General features: G+C 38.3%; 1 protein-coding gene across 3 annotated transcripts in view; it reads left to right on the top strand.

Annotated features, from left to right (window-relative positions):
- The window catches only part of IL1RAP (interleukin 1 receptor accessory protein), a 130295-nt gene that overhangs the window by 26644 nt on the left and 83267 nt on the right, over positions 1-20384 (top strand). For all 3 annotated transcript variants that reach the window (XM_059922079.1, XM_059922080.1, XM_059922081.1), the window contains exon 2: positions 16351-16415. In XM_059922079.1, coding sequence (XP_059778062.1) covers positions 16352-16415 — 64 coding nt within the window. In that variant the 5' untranslated portion in view covers position 16351. The remainder of the gene's footprint in view (positions 1-16350; positions 16416-20384) is intronic.

The raw sequence follows: 20384 nt of genomic DNA on the forward strand, positions 1-20384 counted from the left end.
GGGAAAGTTGTAGGGAGAAGGAATAAATTACATCTGGCTAAAGGAAGCAGGGGGGTTTCATGAGGAAATGTTTTTGGAAATAGATCTTGAAGGATGGGCAGTGTTTGTACATGTGAAGAGGGGAATGCAGGATATTCCAGGCAGAAGGAATGATTAAAAGGGAAGGGAGGAGTGGAGGTGACTTATATAGCCCCATCTGTGTGTGTACCTGTGGCCAAAGGCTGGGGTATATGGAGAGTGATGTGGCAAAACCTTGTCTAGAGGAGTTTGCCGCCAGATCTTGGAGGAACCAGAATGTCGTATGAAGGACATCAGGGAAACAGAATTAAGATGTGCTGTGTGGGAAAATTGATTTGGTCCTTGTCATTAGTCAGCCTTTACAGGTGTCCTCATGGTACCCAAAACTTACCTAAGGCTTTTACAGCCTTCTTGTTTGTGATGTGGTAAACATCTCTTCTTGTGTCTTTGGAGAACAGGATTTCAGTCTGTTTTTCAAGCATCAGTGGATAAAAAGAATATTTACATGCAAAAAGCCACTGGTTTTTAGGTCAGCCTAATGAATACACATTTTCTCATCTTTCTCTTTTTCAGAGTAAGTCAGACCAATTAAAAATAATAGCACTTTTAATGTATCTAGCATGTATTCAGGTCGCAGAGGTTATTTTCCGGGTCTCCTCATGTATGCTGACTCCTTTTATAATTGGAGAAATAAGAGCTCTCCTCTGTTTTCTGACTCTTTCTCTATGGTGTCTTATGTTCTGATTTGGCAACAGCCTCAAAAATGCTAGAAGAAGTGAGATCGTAATCAACTCCAATTAGCAGTACTGGCCGAGCATAGCACTATCGTGCTTATACCCACCGGCATGTCCTATGTCTCACGTTAGCTAGTCATTATGCCCCTGTTTCTCCATCAGCTTTTGCCACAGGGATGGCTTCACAGATTAGAAAATTGATTTGAATTTCCCACTTTTTTCTCCAGTTAAGAATTCATGACCCTTACCTCACTTAAGAGTTTTCTCTAACACACCTCCTGAGAGAATTGCCAGGAATTTCTCAAAGCTTAGTCTATTGCTGGGATGCCTTATGCAGATGAAACCCCCCCTTTTTTTTTCTGAAAGAACTTCAGTCAGCATTTCTAAACTATGCCGAGAATCCTAATGTTTAGAGATATTTTAAACAAGGATTCCTAAAGTCAATTGAGTTGGAGGAGCACTGTTAATGATTCCTAAGTAATTTAGTTTCACAGTATGCATTCTAAAGACCCTGAGAAGTCATGTAGAAAAAGATAACTTTTTAATATGATACTTCACCTAATACTAACAACTTAATGTTTCTCTGAAATGAGGGCACAATACCAAAATGTAATTTCTTGAAATCACTTTGTAGAAGCCTAATCTGGACAATATGGATCAATATGTGGTCTTTAGAGGGTCTAAGTTAATCCAAGAATAAAATAAAAAGTATCAAGAACCTTGAATTTAGTAGGTGTATTAGGACTATGCGTCGAATTCATCCTGTCTACCTACCAGGATTTATGCGAGGGTGTTTTTTTTTTTTTTATAACTTGGTGATCCTTTAAAACCCTGTCTGTGTCAACAGAGCTGCTGCATCTGATATTATTTTCCTGAATCCAAGGAAACACCAAAGGGGACTAAAATAATAAGACATTAATTTTGGCTGCAGAATGCCAATGTTGCCAACCCCTGCAGGGTTATGGCAGAGTAAGATTAATTATGCAGATGTACCACCCTAGGCTCTGGAGTTGAAGTACCCTGTTGTAATTCACTGCAGGATCATTCATGTAGCCAGCATATTGATATGATTATTATTCCACCAAGGTTTTATCCGCTCCTAGACAATTACAGAACCACTTAACAGCATCTCTCATTGACTTCTTATTTAAAATTCCCAGGGCCACAGCAGGTATTCAGGTCCTTTTGTCGGAGACAGCTACAGATCGATGGCATGAGCAACATGGGATTTTCTTTAGGACACGACGAATGCTGTGATAGTTTGCTAAGCAGAAGGTAGACATTCAGACTCCAATAAAAAATCATGTTTCTGTGGCCCCATGTCTCTAACACAAACTTTTAAAGTAATGACAAGAGCAGAGAGGGAGCATGTAGTGGAAAGACCATGAGATCTGGTGTCATGGTATCTCGGTTTAAATACTGGCTTCACCATTTATTATCTGTGGAACTTTGGAGAAATCACTACTTCTTCTGTAAAATGGGATTGATATTAAATACCAAAATCTAGGCAGGCTTCATAGGTTTAAATGAATATATATGTGTGAACAAAACTTTGTGAATGGAAAAGTGTTTTAAAAATATTTTCTGTGCTAATGAGAAAGACTTCCATTCTTGAACTGGCAGTGTCGGTGTAATCGGACATGCTTTTTATGGCCCCAGTGCTTGGGTAATGTCCTATTAACTCCTATAATCATTAGTATTGCTACCTAGGGCAGAATGTGGTAACCATGTGTTGATATGATTAGTGGCTCCAAGGAGTGTATGCCATTGAAATGATGTGCAGAATAAAATTCCTATTCTGAATCACTGTTCCTAGTACGTGGTTTTAGGGACTTCATAACTGCAAGATAATATTCATCTAATTAGAATCTTTCAACAAGTTTTCCTTCCTGTTCTATGCTCAGTGGTAAAATGTAAGGCTTGTTTTATTTTAATTTTGCCCTAAATGCCTTTCTCTGTATGCATGGCTGCATTTCAGAGTGTTACCTGTCTTCAGAATCCAGCTGTAAGGCCATCCAATCCAGCCGCCGACGCCCCTGCCTCCACCCAACCCATTCCCCCCACCCCCATTAAAACATAAGTAATTCCTTCCTTAGAGCATGTTCCTTGGACTTACATGATTCATAATAGTATGAGTATACACAGCTAAACTTCTGTATAGTTAAAGAAATAATAGATACTGTTATTCTCCCCATTTTACAGTTGAGAAAACTAAGGCACAGATAGATTCAATAACTTGACCAATATTCCACAGGTACTAAGTGGCAGAGCCAAGGACTGGAACGTTTAACTAAAATAATAGGCTTTTAACTACAAGGTTAAATTAGCAAAGCGCATGCTGGAGATCCCCGCTCGGTTGTGAGGTCCTAGATGCCTGAGGCATGTTAAAATCTGTTTCATCCTTCAGCATTTAGCACAGAGGGTCCACGTAGTGGGTACTCAGTTACTATTTATTAGCTTTGTATTGGAAAAGAATGCCCCTAAAAAGCTTAAGTTACAGCCACAAAATGCCCCCCACCTTGTACTCTGTCCATGTTGGTTTTAGTATATGTTCTGCCATCCTGCTCAGTTTTCTTGTCAAAGCATTTTCAAGCCTCATATTAAGCACTGCTTGAGCACCTCTCTGTGAGGGCACTGGCTTTTTGGGTTTTTTTTTCCTAAGTTGCTGTATAGTGAAGATAAGGCATACTTGTTGAAATTAGGGTCACTTGAGTCTTTAGTGGTTTATGGATCAGTAGATAACAGCACTATAAAAGTCCAGCTCATTCTCATTCTGATTAAAGGGGGATTTCGTGGTCTTACTTTACTTGCCACAAAGTCACCAAATGTCAAATGCATATATAAAGAATTGCTGCCAGAACCCCTGCCTTTTCCCTCCATCCAGAGTGATCTGGTTGACTGAGGTCACATCCCAGACTATGGGACTGGTGGGTACACATTGCCATCTGTCAGGATGATCCTGGTGTCCAAAAAACAGTGAAAGAAGCCATAGAATTTTCTTGACAGGGACACAGACTCACACAGACCTCCTCAGTGTTAGTTCCTAAGGGGATTTTCTTTAACACTTTAGGTACAGAGAGATAATATTTTCCTTAACGCTCTCTAGTTTTGGCTTACGTGGGTTCCCAGGAAGACTTGGAATGTTATCTTTGTGTTTCAGGGACAAGGTTGGGGATGGGGATGGGAAGGAAGTCCAATGGGCTGTGTTCTCCAGTAGACTGAATGCCTGAAGGTAGAGGCTGTCCTGAAGCCCCTGTGCTTTCTCACGATCGGCACAGTGTCTGTCTGGGACATGGGAAGTCTTTTGTGAAAGTTCTGCTTTAACTTTTTTCTTTTAAATTTATTTATTATTTATGTATTATTTATTTTTGGCCGTGTTGGGTCTTCGTTTCTGTGCGAGGGCTTTCTCTAGTTGCGGCGAGCGGGGGCCACTCTTCATCGCGGTGCGCGGGCCTCTCACTGTCGCGGCCCCTCTTGTTGCGGAGCACAGGCTCCAGACACGCAGGCTCAGTAGTTGTGGCTCACGGGCCTAGCTGCTCCGCGGTATGTGGGATCTTCCCAGACCAGGGCTCGAACCCGTGTCCCCTGCATTGGCAGGCCGATTCTGAACCACTGTGCCACCAGGGAAGCCCCCTGCTTTAACTTTTGATTTTAACTCTTCTTAACAAAGCCAGTTGTGGAAACTGTGGCACCAAGACAGTAAAGTGCATAGGCAAAGTCACACAACTAATTCATGCAAGAAGCAGGACTAGGACCTGGGACTCATCCCTCCTGTTTCTCTGTGTAAGTGAGAATAAGGAGCCCCTGAGTGCTGCAGGGTCTGTTTGAATAGCTGAAGCTACTGAAACTTCCAGGTCCCTAAATAGGGGAGCAGGTGAAGTTCCATTCTGATAGATGATCTCTAGCGAACCAATCTTTTTTTCTCTGATGGAAGCAGGGGGATGACACAGGGAAATGCTCTTGTGAAAGGACAACTGACTTGGTGTTGTGAGGCCGAGGATGACTTAGACCCATTGAAGTCTAATTTCTGAAAACAGTTCCACTTTTTAGGCAGTGGATTTTGATGGGAGTCATAGAGCTCACAGTGACATCTGTTTAGACCCACTCCTGGAGGAGGCCGCATCCTCTGCATGGCCTTCAGCTTTGCTGAAGAATCTAGGGTTCATGTGAATACGTGTGCAAAATAAAAACATCAGTGCTTCATATTTGCATCATACTTCACTATTTATAAAGTTTTTTCATAAATATCATCTAATTGGATCCTTATAACAGCCTATGAGGTAAGGATTTGTTAGTCTATTTTATTGATAAGGATACTAGGCTCCACAGGAATTCAGTAAATTATCCAAGGGAGCAAAGTTACAAAGTGACCAACACCAAATTAGAACAGAGGTTGACTGTATCCTGGGGAGATGTTCTTTCTACCACCTAGTAGTTGCCCTATAATTATATATGTTTATTATGTAATGGCATTGGACTATATAACGTGGGCACAAACTTGGAGTCCTAGCCCAAAAAGGGAGGTAAAAAGAGAAAAACCTAAATAAAACAGATTAGGACAAAAATTTCTCAGGGCTCTAAGGGAGATACAGATACCTGAACTGAGTTTTCAGAGAAAGCATAGTATATTTCCAGCCAGTGGCCAGACAAGAGAGAACCAGGAAAGGCTGCAGAGGGGAGGTGAAGCTGTGGGAAAGCTAGGACTCATTTCTTTCCCTGGTTTAGTCTCAAGTGGAGTTGGTTGATTTTGAAAAGCATCTGCATCTTATGGACTGAAGATTGATCTGGGAATTTGGGCTGGGGCTCTTCCTTCCCTAATTAGGGCTTTCACTATTTACTTCAGTATTTCCAATGGAACCCTAAGAGTCTTAATGCATCAAAAAGGGGTTCACGGCCAGATAACTTGGTTTAATGCTGGGTTAAAACAAGTCAACCACAATATTTGCTTGGTAGATGACCTGAGCCTTTAGAATACTAATGTACATTGTGAATCTACAAGAAATAGCTACGTGACGTATTACTTTTCAGAATCATTTGGTCACATGGTCCTTTGGCAGAATGCTCACCATGGGATATGATAGTTTGCATCATGCATTTTGGTGTGATTGTATTGTCCTCGACCATTTACTTGTTCTTTTCTCTCTACTTTTCTTTCTGTCGATTTATTTTGTGTTTCTAAGTCTGACTTTGCTCCCAAACTATGAAATCCATGATTATCAGAGCTGTGTGTTTATTTCTGTATACCACACAGTTTCTATTAAAGTGTATGAAATAGGAGTTCAATAAATACTTATTGATTTGAACAAAACTAACTCAATTCTGTATACTCAAAAGCTAGAGCATACAGTCTTTATGGAGAAATCTATGAAAACTTGGCTGCAGTTTTGTTCCTGTGGCCTCTGTAACCGTGTGTAGATGGTATCTCTCTCTAGACAGCCTCCCAGACAGGATCGTGATCTTCAGACTATCCGTTCGAATTAAAGAGGTTATTGGTGGCAATGTCGTTGTATTAAATTTAAGGGGAGAAAATCTCAGATGGTTAGGAAGCTTTCCTATGCTGAGAAAAGTAATGAATTTCCTAACCTGGAGGTGACTAGATCTTAGTCTTTCAGGTGATAGGACTGTTTTGTGTCCGTGGTGGTTTAAATTTCTCCTAATTCTCTACTTTAACTTCAAATAACATCACATTTCCCCAGTGAGCCGCTCCCTCCTCTATACTCTCACATGCTGTGAAATGCTTCTGCTGCAGCCCCGTTCTTTAGACTCTAGACGTTTATACGCCTCAGGACTGCAAGCTCCATGAGAACAGGGGAAGTTTCCACCTTTCTTCCTCCTTCAGACTGCATCCACAGCTTAGTAAATATTTGCTGAATGAATTAGAAGGAATGTGAGGTTCATCCTAAAAATTCCCCCCACAGCTTTGAAGAGCTCTGAGATATCTCTCTCTCACTCTGTGTTGGATTTTAAGCTGCTTTCTTGTTTTAAAAAACTATACTGTTATCCTATACCTTTCTCTAACCTCTCCTTGTTGTTTTAAACCACCTTTTAACTTCAATCAAGCAACAGTTTTTCCATATTTTTTACAGAAGCATAGAATATTAACACTAAAGTACATAAATATTACATGTACAAATTGCTGAATTTTTACAAATGCATCATCATGTAACCATCACCTGACTAAGGAATAGAACGTTACCAGACCTTAGAAGCCTCATTCTTGCTCCTCCCTGGCAATGTCACCAAAGGTAATCCATGTTGTGATCTGAATTAAGCAATTTGTAACATTATTTTCTTTTTGACTTTAAGATCTCCACTTCTTCAAATTCTTTAAAATCTAAACAAAACAAAACAGCCCATCACATTTCGTAATAAAAACCGATGTCATGACACTTTATGTTAGTTTAACACTTTATAATTAAATTCTTCCACGTGTCACATCATTTGATTCTCTACAACCGCCCTATGAGATATCAGGGCAGAGGTTTTCACTTCATTTCGTAAGTGAGGGATTTGAGGACTAGAGAAGTGAGACCATCTGGACCATGATTTTTCCAAGTTCAAGTTTTTTGTGGAGTGTATCATAACCATCTTGGCTTTTCTGTCAGGTGCAGAGGCCCGACTTAAAACCACGACTGTCTTTTCTGAAATATTTTGGGAACAGAGTACTGAACTGGGACCTAGTACCTGCAAAGTGTAGGACATGGCACATTTTGCCCAATGGTCAATGGTCAACTTGAACCAAGTAACTTAGTCTATTCTTTGTAAATGATATTAATGGTAGCTCACATCTGTCTACAGCTCCACAGTTTCTGAAGTGTTTCTCATATATGACTTCATTTAATAAGAGTTAATGATAACCAGAATTTGCTGAGAGCTATTTATGTTCCTGAACAGTGCTAAGTACTCTACAGGAATTATCAAGTACAGTTCTCCTAACAAACTGATGAGGTAGATATTAGTTTCTTTCACCCCATGCAAACTCCAGCCTCAGTATCCATAAGCACAGAATACTTAGTCATCAAATTGTCCACTTACTAGGGAGAAGGTACATTGGAACACTCTTCCTGCCCTAAGAAGTGTCCACAAATGCTTAGCACATCAGTTTTAAATTAGTCATCAAGACAGTAACCAACCACTTATAACTGTAAGTGGTTGCTGTGAATAGTTCTCTCCTCTTCTGCCAGGCTGTCCAAGATCATACAGTGAAACTTAGAACTCCAAGTTCATTGCACTTTCCACTGAAAACCTAGTTCTAGTTCCCTCTTGTGAAGGGTGAGACTTAATGATGCCATTTCTTCCCTCACCCCACTGAGCATGTTGCTATTCAAAATATTAAAGGACAAAAGGAAATCAACCTGCTCACATTCTATTCCAAGCTTCTAAAGGTGGCAGGTGGTGGTATATTATGTTACATATGTCCTCTCAGAGTTCCAAACACTTTGAAGCTATTTAATAAGAAAGGGGAAGGCAGTATCTAAGCAGACTGTGCTCATGTTTTCTAAACTTTGAGTCCTCTGTTGTATCGAGGTTAGCAGCACTGGCTTGATGTGCTGAAAGTTAGAACAGTTGCATTGATCTCTCCATGTTCCTCTACTGCTAGACTTTTTGGGAACATTTCGTACTTAACGTTAGGACTGTGTTATTTTCAAAGTGACCTTTGAAAATAGAAGCCAAATTTGGGTTAAAACAGCTTTCATTTATTTAAACTGTCTAAAGGGGTTCACAAATCACTTGTGGAGTTTAAAAAAAAAAAAAATCACGCCACCTAAACATATTTTGTTTTAATTGACATGAAATAAAATTGACTTTTCTGGAAGTACAATTCTATGAATTTTAACTTATGGATAGACTCATTTATTTAATCACTACCCCAATCAGGATGCAGAACTGTTCTGTCTCCCAAACGATGCCCTTGTGCTGTCCCTTTGCAGTCACCCTTGTACTACCTCTAGCCCCTGATCTGTTCTTTGTCACTTTAGCTTTGTCGTTTTGGAAATGTCATTTAAATGGACCTGGATGGTGGTAACCTCCTGGAACTGACTTTTTTTTCACTCAGCACAGTATCTTTGAGGTTCATCCCAGTTGTTATCAACAGCTCATTGCTGTGTACTGCTGGCAGGCATCTAGTTTTTGGATGTACCAAGGTTTGTTTATCCGTCTCCCTCTCGAAGGCCATTTGAGTTGTTTCTAGTTTTTGACAATTAATAATGGAGCTGCTATAAACATTCACGTACAGGTTTTTGTGTGAACATAAGTTTCCCTTTCTCTTGAGTAAATAGCTAGGAATGGGATTGCTAGATCCTATGATATGTATGTGCTTAACTTAATAAGAAACTGACAAATTGTTTTCCAGAGAGGCTGTACCATTTTGTAGTCTCAGCAGTGGGAGAGTTCCAGTTGTTTTGTATTCCTTTCAGCACTTGGTATTGTCAATATTTCTTACTTTAGTTATGCTGAAAGGTGTTTAGTGGTATCTCATTTTGTGGCTTTAATTTTCACTGCCCTATGGCTAATAATGTTGAACATCCTTTTTTGTGTTAATTTGCCTTCTAAATATCCTTTTTTGGTAAAGTGTCTCTTTAAGACTTTTGACATTTTAAAATTGGGTTGTTTGTAGTATGATTCCTACAACTTTATTCTTCTTTGTCAAAATGGTTTTCAATATTTAAGGCATTTCTCTTTCCATACAAATTTTAGAATCAACTTGTCTATATCTATAAACAGATCTTGCTAGGATTTTTGACTGGAATTTCATTAAGTCTGTTAAGTAATTTGGGGGAGAATTGACATGTTTTCTATGTGGAGTCTTACAATCCATGAGTCTGGTATGTCTCTTGTATTATTTTCTATTACCAATGTAATAAATACCAGACACTTAGTGGCTTAAAGCAACATCCATTTATCACATCAGAGTTTCTGTGAATCACATGTCCAGGTAAAGTGTAATTTAGCTGGTTCTCTGCTTAGGGCCTTACAAGGCTAAAGTCAAAGTGATCAAATTGTCAGCAAGGTTGTGTTCCTTTCTGGAGGCTCTGGGGAAGAACACACTTCCAAAGCTGTTGACAGAATTTATGCCCTGTGGCTATAGGCCTGAGGTTACTGTTTCCTTACTGGTTGTCCGCTGGAGATTTCTTTCAGTTCTCTAAGGCCACTGGCATTCCATGATATGTTGTGCGTTTATCTTTTAACATCAAAATATGTTGCTACATTTATCTTTTAACATCAAAAGCCTATAGCTTCCCATTTCTTTGGCTTATCCTTCTGCTGCATCTCTCTGACTTTAACCAGAGAAAGTTCTCTGCTTTTAAGGGCTCATAGTGATCAAATTAGGCCCATGTGAATAATCCAGTATAATCTCCCTATTTTAAGGTCCATAATCTTAATTAAAGTTATTTTGCCAAGTAAGGTAACATAACAGTTTCCAGGGATTAGGACATGGTTAGCATTGGGAGCCATCCTGCCAACCACATTTCCATCTATTTAGGTTCTTTCATTTCTTTATCAACGTTTTGTAAATTTCAACCAATTTTGCACATGTTTGGTTAGGCTTTTTAGCTAAGCATTTTATTTCTTCTTTGAGTTATTGTAACCAGTATTTTTAAAAGAAGATTCTTTCCAATTGCTCATTGCTAGCCTATAGTAATATGTTTAATTTTTGTGTGTTGACTACACATGATGTGACTTTGCTAAACATACTTATTTAGTTCTATTTTTTAATAGATTCTTTAGGATTTTCTATGTTGAAAATCATATCATCTGTGAATAGCCTTATTGCACTGGGTAAGACTTCTAGAATGATGTTGAATAGTACTGAGAATGAACTTCCTTGCCTTGCTCCTGATGTTAGTGGAAAAACATTCAGTCTTTCAATATTAGATGTAATGTTAGCTGTAGGTTTTTTGTAGATGTTTTTTATCTATTTGAAGAAGTTCCCTTCAATTCTTAGTTTGCTGAGAGTTTTTATTGTGAATGGATATTGAATTTTGTCAGATACTGTTCCTGCATCAATTGATACGATCATGTGGTTTTTCTTCTTCAGACTTTAAAAATACTGAAACCAACCTTGAATTCCTGGGAGAAACTCTGCTTGGTTGTGGGATATCTGTAAATTTGTTTTCTTGAGCTGTCTGTGGTAGGTTTTGTAATCAAAGCAATATTGATCTCATTATGTAAATTGAGAACCGTTATGTCCTCTTTTATTTTCTGGAAGAAATTATGTAGAATTGACGTTATTAATCCTTAAAATGTTTGGTAGAATTCACCAGTGAAAACATCTGGAGCTTAGATATTTATTTTTTGGAAGGTTTCTACCTGCAAATACAATTTCTTCTAATAATATAGGTTTGGGTGAATTTTGGTAATTTGTGGTTTTTAAGATGTTGGTTCATTTCATCTAAATTGTGGAATTTATGTGCCTAGAATTTTTAGTATTGCCTTATGACAGTTATAATGCCTGTGTAGTGAAGTACCCTCTTTTATTACTGATATTAGTGATATGTGTTATTCTTTCCTTGTTGGTTCTCCTGGTTAAAGGTTTAGCAATTTTATTGTTCTTTTCAAAGAACCAACTTTTGGTTCTATTATTTTTTTCTGTGCTTATATTATTTCTGATTTAAAAATCTTTGATCTCTACTCTTCATTATTTCCCTCATTTTGCTTGCTTGATTTAATTTTCTCTTCTTTTTGTAGGTTCTTAAGGTGAAAGATTAGATGATTTTCTTGAGATCTTTCTTCTTTTTATATTGTGAGCTTTTAATACAGCAAATTTTTCTCTAAGCACTGCTTTAATTGCATCCCATGCATTTTGGTATGTTGGATTTTCAGTTTTGTTCAGTACAAAATGTTACCTAATCTCCCTTGAGATTATGTCTTTGTCTTGTGGATTATTTAGAAGTATATTCCTTAATTTCTAAGTGTTTGGAGATTTTTCCTGTTATTTATTTATTTATGTATATTTATAGTTTAATTCTATGTTCAGAGAATGTACTTTGAATTCTTTAACATTTGTTAAGGTTTTATTTATGGTGCATAATATTGTGGTGAATGCTTATGTATACTTGAAAAGAATGTGCTAATTTTTCCTTTTTAGAATCCGCAAAAAGTTGCTCCATGCACTCTGCCCAGGTTTATAGTTACATTCATTAAGAAAGACAAAGTGGCGTATGCTTACTTCATTTTACCCAGATTCAGAGCCTTCTGTGTTACTTTGCTGAAACTTCTGTTTATTAATAAATATTAGATTCTGAAATATTCTGCACAAGAATTCTTTTATGGTTCAAAAGCTATAAATTAGATAAAAGATTGATGAAGAAAATAACTCTGATTTATTAATAAGTGCTGTCTCTTTTTCTGTAAAATGGAGTAATTGATAACTTCTCCTGTGTCCTTTAAAAGCTTGTTTGTTATATCTTAGGTCGGCATAGAAGCAAGACCCACTCAAACTTTATCAGTAAGTTAGAGGAAGGTAAAGGAAAGACCTAGATGGAATTAGGACGCAAGGAAGTAATTTAGCTGCATGGCCAATTTGGGGATGACCATTTAGGGTTTATGCCTTGGTGTTTATGTCCAAGTATCACTGGGCAGGTAAAAGCAAAGGGTATCTGTCAGCCAGGAATGAAGCAGATAAAGCTTCATGGTTGTAGGAGGTTAATTCAGCTTGGAGTAGGACCTTACAGGGAAAAAAATGCAGGCTCTTGGAACAGAGTGCTGATAAGCACCAGGTTGAAGGGCCAAGATCCAACCAGGTTGCTGGGATTCAAAGAGTGCCTATGATCTGATTGTGGAGCTGCATATGGAATTAGGAAACTGATGGATGAATCCAGTCTTGTGGCCTTGTGAAATGCTGTTGTACAGAAGGAAGGCTGAGCAAATGGTGATTCAGAGGTAATACTAGCCTTGGGGTAGCAAACCTAGTTTCAGCCTGTTATCTCCTGGCCCAGTGAGAAAATCTAGTGGTCAGGGCTGACCCAGAGGTAAGGAAATCTTGAAGCTTAATAACCCTAGAGAATGCAGACACTAGAAATATTGATTTGCAAGGATAGATGTTAAAGTATATGATAACAATCATTATTAACATCATGGTTTTTTTTAAAGGTTTTTTTCATGTGGACCATTTTTAAAGTCTTTGTTGAATTTGTTGAATTATTGCTTCTCTTTTATGTTTTTTGGTTTTTTGGCTGCAAGGCATGTGGGATCTTAGATCCCTGACCAGGGATCAAACCCGCACCCCCTGCATTGGAAGGCAAAGTCTTAACCACTGGACCGCCAGGGAAGTCCCAACATTATGTTGATTGCATAGAACTAATTATGTATTTGAAACTTCTTGCTAGACAGTACAGACACTATACTAGGAAACAATGGCATTAAATATGAGAGAAGTACTAATATCTAAGGGGAAGTGCAAAAATAATCATATAGTAAACAGAATGGATAATGCAGGGAAGGCTGACTTGGGAATTTATTATATGTAGGTTCCAATCATCTGAAGCAAGGGCAGGGGCTGTTAAACCCCATCACAATAATCTAAAACTAGGTAGTACTTCAGACCATGAGAAACCATGCATTATTAGACCGATTCCTTTGCTTTTCTGACAGTTTCTTCATGTCTGAAAATACCCAGCGCCCCCTCCCCACAAGAAATAAGAATCAAAAGTGTATTACTGGACTTCCCTGGTGGTCCAGTGGTTAAGATTCCGCGCTTCCACTGCAGGGGGGTGCGGTGGGTTCCATCCCTGGTCGGGGAAGTTCCGCGTGCTGTGCCGTGTGGCCAAAAAAGAAAAAAAAAGTGTATTACTAGTAACAATAATAAAATTCTGAGGTTGAATGCAACACAAGGTTAAATGAATCAGTCTTCCCAGAGAGGTTTCAGACCAGACACTAACACTGACACCTTCAGTCAGTCAAAACCAGCCTGCGAAATCACATTTTCTTTTCAGTCTGCTTTATTCTAATTCATCACAGGGCAGGACTGACCCTGGATTTGTGTTTGCACACAAGTTAGATTAGCTTTATCTTGGTGACCTGACTCCTTGCTGCCTCAAGTATAATCCAGTTACTCATGGAATTAGCAATTAAGACTCTCAATCACATTAATTAGAATGTCTTCTAAGTGTTGCCATAGGAGCTCAGAAGCTTATAAACAGGCAAATTGGGAAAATCTAGAGGTGTGAGGCTTTTTTTTTTTAATAGCCAAAAGCAATTTAGAAGGCTGGAGTGCTTTAGCATAGATGAGTATTGGAAATGAGATTACCCTGCCCTGAATCGGCAGTTAAATGTCTGGTTGCTCTCTGTTGACAAGGATTATACAGAATGATTAATTACTTTTATTAATGACTTGGATGAGGACATAGGTGGAATGTCAATCAAGTTCTTAGATGACACAAAACTATGAGGATAACAATTATTGTGATGACTCAGGAGCCACAGTGATTATAAGAGAGAATTTAGTGGCTATCCATCCAATACATGCCTGGAAGAATGCTCTCCATATGGCATAATGTGATGATCATATCATTCCTCTAATCAGAAATTTTCAGTGATTCCCTATTTTCTGTTTAAATGAAATCCTAAGATCTTAGCCTACTATTCAAGGCCTTGCAATATTCTGATCCTAAAACCCCCTGCTTTCCAACAAAATCTTCTATAGTTATTTTTCTAATACTCTGTGCTTGAGTCAAACTGAATTATTTATAGACTATTTCCTATTTATGTTCCATGCTTTCCTCTTTGAGCATTATTCTCCACTGAGTTTCTTTTCCCCACATTTTTCTTCTGCCTTAATTCTAAATTTCCAAACCAGTTCTTGCTCAGTTCAAAGCTATGTCTTGTGTTTAGTCTTCTTTGTCTGCCTTAGCTGGAGTAATCTCTTTCTTTGGCTAATCTTCAATAGCACTTATTGGCCTGTCTCTGACTATTTTTACCACATTACTTTGTGTTGCAGTTATTTCTTGTACACATTTTAAGTCCCTGCTAGAGTCTGCTTAATGCTAGAGCTTCCGATAAACCTTTGAATATCCTAGAGTGCCTCTGCATGTGTATTATTCAAAGTTGATGTTGCTGAAGTGGTTTGCATGTGGTTTATCTCCTCTACTGGGGACAACAGCTCTACATCTTGCATGCCAGAGACCCCTGTGATTATATCATAGTGACTTGTAAACAGAAAGTGTTCAATACATGTTTTATTGAATTAATGAATGACTAATGGAGAGAACTCCCTAAGTTAATGGTATAAGAACTGGAAGGGAATGGTAGCGTTAAGAAAGAGACGTTTAATTTCTGAGATAAAATAGTTGTTTAAGATATAATATACTCTCCTGTGATTTGTGTACAATCATGCTAAAGAAGAAGCACAGTAGAGATTTTTGGTGATGTGTGGTCAAGAGAGGTGACAGATGTTGGAAACTTGCATTATCCTTTAAAGTGACCACACACTCTGGATTGCTTGGACAGTACCATTTTGGACCGTACCTTTTGGTACTGTCCAAAAGGTATCTTTTGTTTCAGTGTAGTGCTCTTAAAAATGTCCCATTTCAAATGCTGTTAATGTTACCCTACTTATTAAATATCTCTTTGACCTTTTTAGACTACTGGGTTCCTGTGGTTGTGAAACTTGTGACATAGGCTAATGTTTAGGATAATAGACTTGTAGTTTTCCAGGTGTGGATATAAATCTCATCTCTGTCACCCACTAGAAATATGGTCTGGACAATTTACCAAGACCAATGTAAGCACCCAGTTTGGCTGTTGTGTTCAAAACACAGAGTGGAAGTCTTAAGTATGGAATTTATCAGTAATATTCAGGTTTCAGTATTTATAACCCCACAGCCGTTTTATCAGGGACCAGATATGTCTAGAGTAGTAGGGGAAGAAATATTTCACAGAGTTGTTAAATCTCCAGCCCTTCTGCATTAAAGATCACACAACCGAATATAAGGGTATCGGTCTTTCTAGTTGGCTGTTTCAGCTGGTTATCAACAGCAAGGCTAAAGATCACAGAAATTGGAATTCAGCCTCATCATTCATCTCTTCGAATGAGAAGATAAGAGCAGGCACAGCAGGGCATGAGGATTATACATTTCCCCTTACTATAAATTCAGAGTATGGTGGACTGCAAACCAAGTCTGAATCCAGCATTTGTAGACTTTCTATTCATCACTAAGAAGGAAAACTGTCTGGATTATAAAATATTTCCAGTTGGGAATAAACAAGAGAATTGATGAAGGGTAATAAGAACAAACTCATCTACCAGAAATTCAACTCTGATGAAAAAAATCCAAAAAAATATTTTTTTAGTAGGCAGTTAGAGTTCAGTGATTAAGAGGCCGTTCTAGAGCCAGGTTACTGGAATTAGATCATTACTCTACCACTTTCTAGCCACAGGATCTTGGGTATTTTATTTACACGTGTCTCAGTTTTCTTATCTGTAATATGGGGATAAAAAAAAGCATATCTTACTGGTTGGTTCTGACAACTAAGTTTGTTAATATTGTAAAATTCTTAGAACAGTTCCTAGTCAATAGTCAGCATGCATATGCACGAATATTATTTAAGCACTTGAGAGTAATAAGTACTCTCCTTACCTTTGTATTTATATTGACAGGATGGGACTTCTGTGGTGTGTAATGAGTCTCTACTTCTATGGGATCCTGCAAAGTGATGCCTCAGGTAAGTGAATGTCTTTTGACAATCTATTAAAATGCAAGTCACGCATAGGGTAATGTCTCAAGTCTTTCTGAAAATGAGTTAAGAGAACATAACGTTGTTTATTTCCACTGACTTCTGTGGTAACATGGAATCTTAGATTTGACAGAATTATAGAATTTTGGTGCTGGGAGGAACCACTGATATCTTTAGTCTTCATGGAACAAAGTGCACTGGGGGGAGTGCACTTTCTAATTATAGGAATTTTCCATCACCTTCACATCCAAACCAACTAGAATCCTATTTCTTTCTCTTACCTCAGGTCCTGTGGGAAAATAAATGACAATGATGGTAGTACGACTCTGTTTTCCAAACTTCAGCCAGTGGTGGAGAAAGCCTCAGTGGTACCAGTCCACTGATACCTTATAGAAACAAGTAGATAAAGATGGGTTTTTGTCTACTGCTTCCATATAAGAAAGAAAGAACCGGTCATTAGGCTCATTCTTTCCTTGGATGTTGTTTCATAAGCATAAGAAGAGGCAGCCAAAATCTTTATTGAGTTTAAATAACCAAACTCAATTATCATGGACTTGGATCATATGACATTAGAGTTACAGGGGACTTGAAAGTCTGTCCTTGCAGGTCTCGTCTCATCTTCAGAGGTACTGCTCAGAACCATTCTATGGTACCTCTAACTAGTGATCATCGAATTTTAGCCCATTATGTCTTTGGACTGATCAAGTTCTTAGAAATTTTTTAGTACATATAATTGAAATTTGTCTCATCATATCCATATATTTCTTTGGTTCAACTACTGGATTTAAATAGAAAATACCTAATCCCATGATTCTCTAATTTTAATTCAGGGAACTAAGGTATCTTCATTTAAAAAAAGCTTGCCATGTATAATTTCCCTGAAGACCATGGACCATACTTTGAATATCATTGCTTTACTTCCTCTTCTATGTGACAGGCCATCAGAGATGTTAAAACAGTGGTCATAAAACCATGACCATGTTACCAATACATGCCTTCAACTGTTCTTCACATGGCATGGATTCCTACCATCCTGATGATCTTTTCTGGGTGTGTTTCAGTTTTGCTACACCACTTAAGGCATTTTATTGGAAACCGATAATAACACTAAAAGAGGGGTACAATTAGGACAGAGTACAGCTCAAAGCCAAGAGAAGGAGCGATAACTTCTAACATTGTTGGCCCTTGGAGGCTTCACAGAGGAAAGGATATATTATAAGCAGAGCTGATATTCAGCTGGGATGCACTAGTGTACAGCTCTACTGGCTGTTTAGACCAGCATCTGTCCTGATTGATTGAGTGTCCCATTTGACTGGCCAGTGTCCTGATGTCCTGATTTTTAAATATGCTGAATATAACGCCTGATTGTTGTTTGTTCTTATTTGATTTAGTTCTATCCTTGACTGGTATCTTCTTACAGAGGCCTTCCTTAACCATCTTAACTAAAATAGCCCTGCCAATCACTCTCTGTTCCTCTATCCTGCTTTAGTTTTCTTCATAATACTCATTATTTCTTGACACTATATTAACTCTTTCTTTTTTCTCCTCCTCCTTTTCTTCTCCTTCCCTTCCACCTTCTTCCTTTTCTTTTTCCTCCCCAACCCCCATCCTCCTCTCCTTTCTTTCTTTCTCTTTCCCTCCTTTTCCTCCATCCCTCCCTATTTCTCTGTTTTTAAGCTCCCTAAGGACAGAGACTTGTCCATTTTGTTTGTTACCCAAACACTTGGAGTAAAGATTGACATATAGACACAGAGTAGGAGCTCAACTTTTATATTTATACATATATATACATATATCTACAAATACATATATGTAAAATGGATGAAAAAAGTGTCCCTTCACATCCTTTTTTGCCCAGATTGGTTAATTTTATAATGGAACTTGTTTGGATTCATGCCGGCAATTCGTCAATGTGGTTTTATGTTCCCACCTTGAAGGAAAAGGGGAAGATGATTTTGTTACTCTTGTTAGAGATCAATGAAGTTTCAGAAGTTAGTGGTTGGTTAGTGCTGGTGCCTCCCTACTGGTCCTGGCCACGTTGTTTTCTGAATGACCTTTACTGTAATCCATCCAAGGGGCCCCCACCCCACCCCCTCAAATGTTGTTGGAAAATGAGCTTTCTACCCAGGAACTGACTCATAATTCTGCCAGGGAAGCTGATTTCTTGAATAAGATACGTTCTCATACCAGCCCCATTGAGTCACCATGGGAGCAGGAAACATGTTGTAATGCCCTCAGCCCATCTGGCCCATGTTTATTTGCCTTCCTTATGAAAAGGTATATTGTGTCTGTGTCAGTGATGTACTTCCTAGTTGGAGGGAGAGGAACAAAAAGGAAGTGTTGTTGTCAAAAATAAAAGGGGCAACTGGCTCTGGGCTATGAGAGGAAAAAGGGATCAATGCACATGCTGCGGGATCAACCAACCTCTCGTGCATCATGCCTCTTACAACGAGGTAGATGACAGTAGACTGGTTGGTCTTTCATGAGGCTTTTTTGTGCTTTAGGTACCCATGTTAATGGAACCACAAGATTGATGTGAGGAACAAAGGAGAAATAGCTTTAAAACCCTAAAGCTCTGTACACGCATATGATACTAGTAAGAGTTTTGTCTTGTTGCTCTGGACCCCTCCATGTGGACCTTTCTCTTAAGGAAAACTCACAATTTTAAAAAGGAATCATAACAACATAAGAGCTTTATTTCCATGTGGTGCATTCAAGTGCAGTGAACTGGACTTCAAGGCACACAGTTCTGACTAGAGAACATAGTCTTTCTATAGCAGTTCAGTGATTTCCATCTTCACTCAGGAATGTGGGAGCAACATTTCATCTCCGGTGGTGATAAAAGCAAATAATCGAAAACCAACATTTACTTTCTTTTAAGGAATTAAAGCTTGGATAATTATAATAGTGATAATATAATTATAATGTGGTAGTTATAGTGGTGATAATAAAGCTTCCTTTGCTGAAATAAAATTCCCTTTGAATTTTACATATTCTATGTCATTTAGTTCTCACACCCAAAACAGAGCAGTCAGGGTATTTCTTATTTGGATAAGAAAATTAAGATCAAAGTGGCTAAGTGAGCTACCCAAAGTCACACAGCTAATACTTAACACATCTGTGCCTTCAACTAGTTCCTCAGTTCCCAAGATGCATGTTACTTTTACTAAATACATTCCCCTTGTACTCTATTGGCAGATAAATAATTCAGAAAAAATATTAAGATCCAAGGGGTCACGGGTTTTGCTAACTGTTAAAGAACCACTCAGTAATAGGTTTCTGTGTTTTCTAGATAAGAAGTATCTTTACTCGCCCTGCCCCCTCACTTAAGGTCCCCCCCCCCCATTGCAGTGATTTTCCCCCAGGAAGCAAGTCACTGTAGTATAAGCTCAAAAGTCAATATTCCTGTTTTTGCTTATTATAGAATTAAACATTTCTAATACTAAACTCAAAGAAGTGCTCCTTTGCAAGAATCCCAGAAGCAAACTTTGACTTGTCACACATTTCTCTTTTGGTGTGTTTCATTGGCAACATGCTAAATAATTGAATTGTTAAAGCTGCCTTTAGAGTAGAAATAAACATTTGGAACTTGTGATTCCAAGTTGGGGAGGTAGTTAGAACGGCACCACATATAATATGGTGAATTTAAAAAATACTGCCATATAAAAATTATTTGCTACACAGTCCACATAAAAAATGATAGCAATGAGTTTTCTTCCCCAAAGGCATGCACACACACACATACACGCACACACACAGACCTTTGAATACAGCTTTTTATTTCAAAGTCAACAAACAGTTGACTGTGTGCCAGGTGCAGGGCTAGATTTCATCCACATTATCATTAACTTCACAGAAAACACTGTGATGTGGATGGGGTGTAGGTATTCTTACACCCGTTTTATAATTTAGGAAATGTAAAGCCAGGGAGTGGTCTCAGTTAACGGTACTCATGAT

This window comes from Balaenoptera ricei, chromosome 4, assembly GCF_028023285.1.
Source record: "Balaenoptera ricei isolate mBalRic1 chromosome 4, mBalRic1.hap2, whole genome shotgun sequence".
Lineage (NCBI taxonomy): Eukaryota > Metazoa > Chordata > Mammalia > Artiodactyla > Balaenopteridae > Balaenoptera > Balaenoptera ricei.